Source organism: Molothrus ater, chromosome 5 (genome assembly GCF_012460135.2).
Source record: "Molothrus ater isolate BHLD 08-10-18 breed brown headed cowbird chromosome 5, BPBGC_Mater_1.1, whole genome shotgun sequence".
Taxonomy (NCBI): Eukaryota; Metazoa; Chordata; class Aves; order Passeriformes; family Icteridae; genus Molothrus; species Molothrus ater.
Genome location: NC_050482.2, coordinates 30,043,471 through 30,053,297, shown reverse-complemented (window position 1 = coordinate 30,053,297; position 9,827 = coordinate 30,043,471). Strand labels below are relative to the sequence as shown.

Genomic DNA, 9,827 nt, shown 5'->3' with positions numbered 1-9,827 from the left:
TTTACAGATCAATATTTGAATGAAGGTAGCTGAACATGCATGTATATTGTGCAAAGAAGACCGTTTCAACTTGTTTCTGTTTTGCAATCATGGGTTTAGATAAGAGCTAAACTATGAGTGACATTAGCCACTTAGTCTACCATGGAAACATCAGCACATACAAGATTCAGTCTAAATTTAAGATACACTATCAGTACCATTTAGTGCATTAGGAAAGGAACAAAATAAATTTTCAGTCACTGGGAGTGTCTCTGTTGTATCCTTCATCATTCTGAAAAAATGGACACATGATGAGGAAATCACTGATGTGCAAAAGCCAGTTCTAATAATTGAAAAAAAAAAAATTGGACTCTACAAAATGTCAGTATTCTGGGATTATCCTGCAGTGCTTCATGGAATAAAGTCTGAAGAACAATGGAGATGTTTTAATTCTTAAATTTATGTGGTTGGCAAGGAAGTTTAATGGAAACAGATTGTTTCACAAATGGAAATTGTACCATTACTTACCTATTTTGTTGCACATGATGCCAGTGCTTAACTGGAAGCCAATCCTGATTTTCTGATTCTCCATTAATTTACAGAATTGTTTCTCCTAAATTAATATTCGGATATAAATGTGATGGATTCTCAAACTCCAAAGCTTTTGATAGTAGCACACAATTTAACATGATCAAATTCTCCTAACCAGTTATTTTGCTGTCTTGGAGGAATTCATGCAGGAGATGAAGTATTCCCCTGTGCAGAAAGCAACCATCACTGTATTTCTGTTTTAGGCATCGGTGGCCACAGAGAAAAGGATGCCCTTTTCAGCCCACTGCTCAGTTGTTTCCTCGATCACAAGAGGAAGCAAAGCAATGCCAGCAATATAGGAAGGCTTTTGTTTTACCAACATGCCTCGCTTCAGCCAAAGGCAAAACTGAAATATAACACTAATGAGGATGAATGACTGTGGACAACACTTTGGTGCACTGTTCCTCGTGTGCCACCCACTATCTCATTTTCTCTGTTTTCACATATCTGTACAGCAAAACGTTCCCAGGGTTTAGCACTTTGGCGGAGGTGAGTTTTTTGTATGACCCGCTCCGTTTGCGAGGTTTTCCTCCTGACCCTCAGCTGCACCCCTTGGGACGTCCTGCCAGCTGCGGGTACGGCTGATCTCTGAGTCACCATGCATTTGCTTGCAATTACTTGCCACCAAGCAGAAACAGGGGGCACAGCCACCTCCCGGGGGAACACGGCCGCCTCCCACTCTGTTAGCGCCGTCCGCGGTGCCCGGGGAGCGGGGCGGGCCGCAGCCGGTCCGGAGGGAGCTTCGTGCCGTCAGCCTCTTGGCCGCGGTGCCCCCGCCGTGTCTGTCACCCCTCGCCTCTGTCTCAGGGCGGCTGCCGTGTGTGCGCCGGTACCCGGCGGCGTTACCCTGGCACCGCCTGTCTCCGCAGGGAAGGCGCGGTGGCCCCGCTGCAGCGTTTGGGAGCCAGCAGTGACCCCTCGCTGACTGGGGAGGCACACACCGCCAGAGGGCTGCTGTACTCCGTGACCGAGGCTGCACCAGATGGCCGCATGAATGCTACAGCCATTAATTGCCACTACATCTTCTGGGATCACAGCTAGATGCAGGCGCTGTGGGCAACCCCCTCTGGTTCTGTCTGTTTGTTCAGAGGAGTCTTCCTTTGCTCTCTTTGGAGCTGCGTTTTGTTTCCAGAATTTCCCCAGAATCTGCCCATGAATGCTGCTATTTCATTTTGTGTTTGTGGTATCTTAGTGCATAAGGAACTGCAGCTATAACTTCTTCAGGGCAAGCACAAAGTATCCCATTGCTTTTCTACTATACCTGGCGCATCAGGGACCAGAAGTGAATTGTGAACACTCACAAGTACAGCCGCCATCTACCCGACAGGAGATATCAGAGGATATTTGCAGTTACAGGCGTGTAACTAAAATGTTGTTTCTCTAGTCTGCATAAATGCTTCTTTGACATCTTTCTCTGCTAGGTTTCTCAAGCCCAAATTTAGTATCATTATTAAATGATCATCAGCATTTTACTCCTTATTCTTGCTTGCCTGAGCTCTTGCTACTGTCAGCAACCATCAAGATCATGGAAGGCCAGAAAAGAGCATTTAGTGGTAAAAATGTCAAGAATATTAAAAATAAATCCATGTTGATTATATCTACTTGTTCAACTGTCTCAGGCTCTGAATGCAAAGAAGTTTTCTTTTATGCACAGCCAGCAGCACCACCCTGCTGCTAGGAAAATGTGATTTCCTTAAAATATCTGAGAGCTTTCATATTTTTATTTGCAATGGAGTTTGTAATCATTACTGTAAAACCCAAGACCTGTATCAGCATGTGGAATGGGAAAGAGACTTATTGCTACTCCCTACTCAGCCCTTAGACTGAAATGCTATTTGGACCAGAATTCTGACTTACTTTTCACACACTTTTTCTTTAGGAGTTTCTATTGAGATCAGTGAAGCCATTACAGATATAAAAGGGCATTGAAAATGAATAAAAATTCTAGATTTTATGGGACACATATGAAAGCCCTCAGAAATCAGTAAGAAGTATTATGTGAATGTAAAATCTGGCATAGGCCCTGCAGTTAAATGAGCTGATCAACATCAATGCCCCTCTTCAGTGTTAAGCAATATTCTGCAGGTAGGTATGTATGTAGAAATGGGGGAAAACATTTTCTTTAGGGAAAAACATACTTTATTGATAGTATACAGATGTACCACGGTTTAACAGATTGAATCTTATTTTCAACTATGTTGTACCTATGTTTCAGCTTCAGTAAGGCTTTCCACAGGGTCCCACTTGACACCCTTATCTCCAGATTGGAGAGCCATGGGTTTGAAGGCTGGACCATATAGTGGTTAAGAAACTGGCTGGTTGGATGTGTCCAGGAGATTGTGAGCAGTGGTTCTTATGTCCAGGGGGAGGCCAGTGACATGTGGTGTCCCTCAAGGTTCTGTGTTGGGACTAGTGCTCTTCATTATTTTCCTTAATGACACAGAGGGTGGCATGGAGTGCATCCTCAGCAAGTTTGCAGATACAAAGCTGAGCAATACAGCTGACACAACAGAAAGAGGGGATGTCATCCAGGGGAACCTGGACAAGCTTAAGAAGTGGGCCCACAAGAACCTCATGAAGACAGTCTGAGATTTGGCATTGTTTACCATATAGAAGAGAAAGCAATAGGGAAATCTCATTGCAGCCATAGGTGACTTAAAGATTGCTCATAAAAAAGAGGGAGAGCAACTTTTACATAGATAAGAGTGATAGGATAAGGGGGAATAGTTTTAAATTAAAATAGGAGAGATTTAGATTAGATGTTAGGAAGAAGTTCTTTATTCAAAGGCATGGTGAGGCACTGGAGAGAAGCTGTGGATGGCTCATATCTGGAAGTGTTCAGGACCAGCTTGAGTGGGGCCCTCACCAACCTGATCTAGTGGATGGCATTCCTGCCAGTGGCAGAGTGGGGGTTGGAACTTGATGATCATGAAGGTCCCTTTCAATTCAAGCCATTCTGTAATTCTATGTATTTATCTAAACTGCGAATCAGCCATAGTATAGTCTGCCACAGTGTAACATGCAAGAACATTTATTTATCTAATGCTAGAGCACTCCTTTTTATCGGTGCATTAACTGACATACACACATGAGGCTTTATTTAGTATTTCATCTTCATTGGTCAACTGTGCCACCTTCCAAAGGATTTTAAAAATACTTCCCAATTAAAATTACTGTGAAAGTGATAAATCAGAAGTTCTATTTTTTTTTAATCTCTATAAGCATCATGCTGAAGACTACTTGTCAAGGGATTACAAGTTAGCAACTATTTTCTGGCATAATTCTACATTTGAGAATTTTTAAGTAGCTTTGTACTTTATTGGAATCTCTCCTAAAACAGTGAATGAAATCAGAGTCACTCATCATGTTTGCTTCATTACTAATTGATAAACCAGTGCCTTCAGATGATGCCATTCCATTTAATGAATTGCTGATGATCCCCATTGACTGCATCTGTATTGAAAACAGGAAAAGAAGTTCAACTTGTAACTACACAGAAGAAATATACTACTGCAGAAGACAACTGAGGTGTCACTCCACTGGGCTCTGCTATTCCAGATCTTTCACATATTTACTAAAGATATATGTAAAGATCCTTACATAGAATAACATTGTCTTTTTATCCTTATGGTATCTCTGCAACTTTTAAACTAGACTAAAATTTCTTGATACACTAGTAATGCATACTTCATCTGAGTTTAAGTAGAGGAACCCCTGTTTGGTAATCCTTATTTCCTCTTGAAGTATTATAGCAAATCAGTCTTGAGATTTTTTAGCCATTTATTTTTATGCTTTTTGTGAAGGGAAGATCTTAACATGAGCATCCACCAGTGCTGTTTATTTAACCTGAATTCTACAGATTGTGATCACCTCTCAGAGTGGGTGCTTCACAACAAAAGCAAGTTTAGAATTTTCCTAATTTTAAACAGAAAGACATAGCTGCAAAATATGGAATGCATTAATTTTTGTAATTATATTTCTACCCTATGTATAAATATCCATGGTACAGAGAAATCAATACTCCAGAAATTTCCCTCTTAGTACTAGCTTCAAAGGTGCTTTAGAAAAAATAAAGCATGTAAATACACCAAAAGTGTGTAGCTAGTTTAGAGTTTGCTTCAGCTACAGAATGAAGCAAAGGTCAAGCTTTGAGGTTGAACACTTCTGAACTTTAAGGCTATTTTAGCCCAGAACTATGGCTGCATTTGGATGATGGAGTTTCCACTTGTAACTCCAAGTTGCTCTAACCAGGGCTGCATTTTGTAGTAGGGTACTATTTGGCCTATTCTAGTGATGAGCTGCTTACCCTTTTAAAACTTGTATTCCCCACCTGTGTCCATAGAGTTGAAAGGTGATCTACTAGTGTAAGATACTAGCTTATTAATAACTTTATTTTAGTGAAACACACACTCCGGCAGTGTAGCCATTTTAGAGAATGGGCACACAGATTTCATTTGCCAAAACCAGAGTTAATTTTAGATATAAATGCACAAAAAATGCAAAGGTCAGGACTTTAGCAAGTAATGAGAAGACAGAAATGGAAATAACAAAAAATTTCATCCAATGATTTATACATAATCTTGCATAATATGGAATGGAGTTCTGAAATTATTTTGTGACTGACATCAGACTTAAGTGATGCTACTGTTGTCTTGAAGAACTTACCCCAGCATAAAATTATTGCCTTAGGAAGGAGCTCTTTGCATCAGACAGCGGTGATACTTGAATTGCTTAGAATTTAAATACAAATAAAACTTGACACAATTATTAAGCATTTGCTATGGCCTAGAAAATAATCTTCTCTCCTGGCCTAGAAAACTGAAGTCATTACTGGCTCATATATGAGGATACAAAAGGCTCTAGCCTTAGTACTTGTGTGTGTTGTTCATACATGTCATATTCATAAAATGTTCCCTCACAGATATGGACTCCTATAATACCATCTACATATCTGCCAATCTATAACTAAGTCACATTCTCTGACGGAAAGATACTTTGTTAAAGTATCTTTGTTGACGTATCTTCAACAAAGTCCTGCATTTTGCCGAATAAGAGCCTCCAAGCCCAAGTAGGAGCAGACATTGCCTCCTCCTCGAAGTCACCCATGCCACATAACTGATATAAATAAAAGCTACATCAAAAATCTTGCCTTTTCTGTTACTTTCTCAACTCCAGTCTTCAGCTCATGTACCATATTGCTGATTTGCTTAGCTTTGCTAAGGCTGTCATCAGGTAGCTCTTGATGGTGCTCAATATGCTGGTTAAAGTGGGACAGTGGTTCTTTCCAGGCTTGCAAAAGTTTCAGTATCACGTGAGTTAGTTCTTCTCTCTTATAAATTGAAACAGTAGAGAACATGTCTGTTACTTTGCAGCAGATCATATGAATACTCTTAGTTTCATTATGAAATCTCAGTGGGATCAAGATTTACATCTGCAGTTTACTACTAAAACACCACTCTGTCACGGGTTATTTGTATCTATATAAATAATAATACCCAGAAGTTGTATTTGTCATGTTTTCAGCTAACACGAGCAGGGCCATCTTTCTTTGCCCTTCCAGGGGACCTTCTAGAAGGACGTTCTGGGGGAAACTCCTCGCTCCATCACAACCAAACATCAAAATGTTAGCCTTTGTCTTTGTCTGTCTCCTAGAGGCAAAAGTTTCTCCCACTGGTCTGTCCCCAACATGACAATTTGCTTTTTCTCTATATGAACAAACTCTTCCTACTCTTCTCTAAACTAATAATGATTTTTTTCTCTTTGCCATCACAATGTGATGTAAACAAATTTGCAGTTCTTTTCCCCTTACCTAACTACTGATTCAGAGATTACTGTAATTTCTTTCTCCTGATTGCTTTTTGTACTTTGCAGTGATACTGATTAATGTAACTTCTTTGCCACATACACAAGTATCTAAGTTTCTGTTCCACAGAGTTTGCATCAACAAAATCAAAGGATGTCTGTCAATCATTCTGATGAAGTACTACTGCAATAGTAGGAGATACTAGTTATTATAACTAGTATTTATGATCAAATTTTAGGTATCACATTTACAGATTTAATTTATAGATTTAAAATTCAACTAATTTAAGATTCAAATGCAATACCTCTCTGATTTGCACCTGTTTGGGGTCAAAACTTAGCAGCCTCTTTCATCCAGATTGTTGATGAAACTCCGGAAGCACAAAAACCTCTCTGCCTATCTCCAGCCCGACTGGAGTGGGGAACTATTACAGCATGATGAATGAGACATTTTGGGGTTCTGACAAGACAGGAGGTGTATTCCCCTTTCTCTAGGGAGGGGAGAAAGTAGGCGGTGTGACCCGCAGAGTCCCCTTCCCGTCCCCAAGCCTGGCGGTACCCTCTTCTGCCCTGTCTCTGTCCGCCGGCTCCGCCGTTCCCTTACCGGGATTTTTTGGGCGTATTCTTTGCCGTTGGGGGTCAGCATCCCCGACGTATGGCACTTCCGAGCGGGCCTTCCCAGCTCGTTGTCACGGGGAGGGAAGTGTTTTTCCTACGGGGGAAGAACACCTAAACGTGCACCGAGAGGCACCGCCACCCCCCTACATCCCCCGCCTTTTCCCCTATCCGCTCCCAGGGCGGCGCAAGCCCCGCTCCGCGGCGGCGGGGCCGGCCCGGCACTCACCAGCTCGGCGTAGAGCGCCGTGGAGAGGCTGTGGATCCTGCCCGAGTGCCGGATCACTCGGTCGAAGAGATCGGCCACGGTCAGGGGGTGACAGCCGGCGTCCCCCGGAGCGCAGACCAGCAGCCACAGCAGCGCCAGCGCCGCAACCGCACCTGCGGAGAGGGCGGCGTTGTCGGGGTATGGAACGTCGGGGTGCGGAATGTCGGGGTGCGCCCCGGCCCAGCCCGACCCCGCCGCCCGCCCCCTCACCTGCCCGCCCCTCCGCCCGGGCCAGGGCCATAGCGCTGCGGAGCCCGTGCCCGGCACGGAGCGGCTGCGATCGGCCGGCGAGGCCCCCCCATCCCCTATATATGCCGGGATCGCACGGCGGTGACGGGTGGCTCCCCTGACGTGCGCAGCCCGCGGGCACCGTGAGTCAGCCCGCCCGGAGCGGCGCTCACGGCTTGGCGGGCGGGCGGGCGCGTCCCTTGCACCAGCAGGACCGACTGCCCTCGGCAACCCACCGCGGCCGGCAGAAACGGGACTGACTCCTGGGCTCGGTGCTGGGGCCGTACCGACCCCCACAGCCTGTCACAGCCCTCTCGTGGGCAGAGAGGGGCGGCTCCGGCCCCCGCACAGAAGTGGCGTGGTCCGGTCAATCCCAGCGCATCCGAGGGGGTAAGGGTGGGAGAAAGGAGACTAGGAAAACAAATTGCTTGTGTTCGTGGTAATGGGGGTTTACAAAAGGGCAGGAATGGGCAAAATGAGGGGTAGGAGAGAAGCCTGCTCTGATGACATTCATCTCTTAGCCATCTTTTCAAATCACACTGTTATGATCAGCTCGGCTGCTCCTGCTCCTTTGCAGGTGGTGAGAGATAAGACTGCTGAATAGCTGGTGACTGCATGTTTGGTGGTGCAAATATACCACCGGATGGTTGATGCCATGAAGCTAAGTGCTCAGGTAGTAGTGCAGCAAAGGATTTAGATCAGGATCCCTAATGGGGTGCAAGTCCTGTGGACATGGTTGGTGTCCTCTATTTTGGGGCACAAGATCCTAAGCAACCCTCAGGACATTTAAGAAAAGTTGAGATCCTGGTCATGAGGAAAATTAGTTGACTCTGCCCTTCTTACTGGGATTTTTCACTGCCAAGGGAAAAGTCTACTCAGAAATGAGGATACATGTGACTTGAAATTGCTATCTTTTCTCCCCAGGCATTATGCTGGAGTTATGTATCTGTTTTCTAGCCCCCAAATCCTGATTTCGTTTATGAAAAATGGAAGGAACATACTTCTGGCCAGGGTCCCTCTCCCTCTCCTCACCTTTTGAGGGCAGCTGGGTGACTAGAACTCATTCTGGAGGTAGAAGACATGAGTTTGACTAGTTCTTGTCCAAGGTGAAATGGAACTCTGTCACCTATATTCTGTGTGGGTACTTAAAAAACTGGTAGAAAACAAGTAGAGGTAGCTACTTCTCTAGCCAGATCTTAGAAGCAATTGTCTGCCACTGCTTCTGCATAAAATCAAGAGGCATTTCCAAGGGACTCATGTTTAGAAAGGCCGGTAGCCCAATGGGTCTACAGGATAATTTCAACCCCTCCTTTTTTAGAGCTTCTAAAATTAATTTTAAAACCAGTTTCCTAAGATGTGCCTAACGAATAAAATAATGCAGGTGATTTCAGTGTTTAGTGCTGCTGAGCCGGTTCTTACTGGGGACCATACTAATATGGCAATAGCTCTGAGCTCTTTGCTAGCTGATAAACTGCTTAATGGCTTGTGGTCCAGGGGAAGGGTTGGAATATTAATACTAATTCTAATAATTATCATAAAACAAGCAATGATGTGAGGATGCAATATGAGAGGATCTGAAAACCATTTGTAGTCTGCATATGGGAAACATGGATCACTGACTTTTTTATTGGCCAATAGCCATTTTCTTTTCTTTTTCATGTATTTTGGAGAAATCCTGATATATGCACATCTTAAAAAGTTTCCTTAAAATATTAATTTTTTAAGATTTGAAGGAGCAATGAACTTGAACTCTGGAAAATGTAAATTACTTGAACAGCAACTCTGCCCCTTGCAGCTTGCCAAAGATTTATAGTGCAAGATCAACTGGAGTTCATTATGTATTCAAGAATCTCTCCTGAATTTACATCATGAAGGAGTAGATGCTGGAATGAAAAGCTTTGTTTCAATCAAATACTGTCTACTATTGATTTGAACCTTTTCCCATAACAACAGGCACATTTTACAGCTCAAGAAGGGACATGTCACACACTTCTGCTCTGAAAGCTGGCAATACAAGCTCTTGAATAAAACAAGATAAAAACTATGTAACCTGAATCTTGAAAGGGAAATTAAACTACCTACTTAGAGAAGTAAACCACTTTCAGAAGGCCAGATCTCAGATCTGTGGTTTTTTTCTGACTTCTGTAAACAGAATTACTTCATGTAGAATTGTTTGACTTTTCTCTTCTCTATAGAAACAGCTGTCCAGTTCATGTCTCCCTGCTTTTGTATAGTAATCATCTTGCTGATTTTGTCTTTATTTGTGTTGCTCTTGATTGTTGCAATCTTAAGACTCCAAAGACACAGACAATAAATACAAAGTAAGTAAAAACACATAGTATTT

At 43.2% G+C, this 9,827-nt stretch overlaps 1 protein-coding gene across 2 annotated transcripts; it reads right to left on the bottom strand.

Moving 5' to 3' along the window:
• Positions 1-2,686: 2,686 nt before the first annotated feature.
• On the bottom strand, positions 2,687-7,717 carry LOC118698468 (prolactin-like). Of its 2 annotated transcripts, XM_036401796.2 has the most exons (5): positions 7,466-7,715; positions 7,217-7,368; positions 6,977-7,084; positions 5,720-5,899; positions 2,687-4,023 (listed from the first exon to the last, which is right to left on the bottom strand). In XM_036401796.2, the coding sequence occupies exons 1-5, from the start codon at positions 7,494-7,496 to the stop codon at positions 3,829-3,831; spliced, it is 666 nt and encodes a 221-aa protein (XP_036257689.1). In that variant the 5' UTR covers positions 7,497-7,715; the 3' UTR covers positions 2,687-3,828. The 2 variants fall into 2 exon arrangements, with proteins under 2 accessions (XP_036257689.1, XP_036257690.1); XM_036401797.2 differs by lacking the exon at positions 6,977-7,084 and having other exon boundaries at positions 7,466-7,717.
• Positions 7,718-9,827: the final 2,110 nt, after the last annotated feature.

Excerpts from the sequence above, each read along its gene's own strand:
- LOC118698468 (XM_036401796.2), bottom strand. The coding sequence starts at position 7,496 with ATGGCCCTGGCCCGGGCGGAGGGGCGGGCAG. Across the intron at positions 5,900-6,976 it reads AATACGCCCAAAAAATCCCG|AGAGAAGAACTAACTCACGT; the intron begins GTAAGGGAACGG and ends TCAATTTATAAG. Across the intron at positions 4,024-5,719 it reads TTGAGAAAGTAACAGAAAAG|ATGCAGTCAATGGGGATCAT; the intron begins GCAAGATTTTTG and ends TTTTCAATACAG.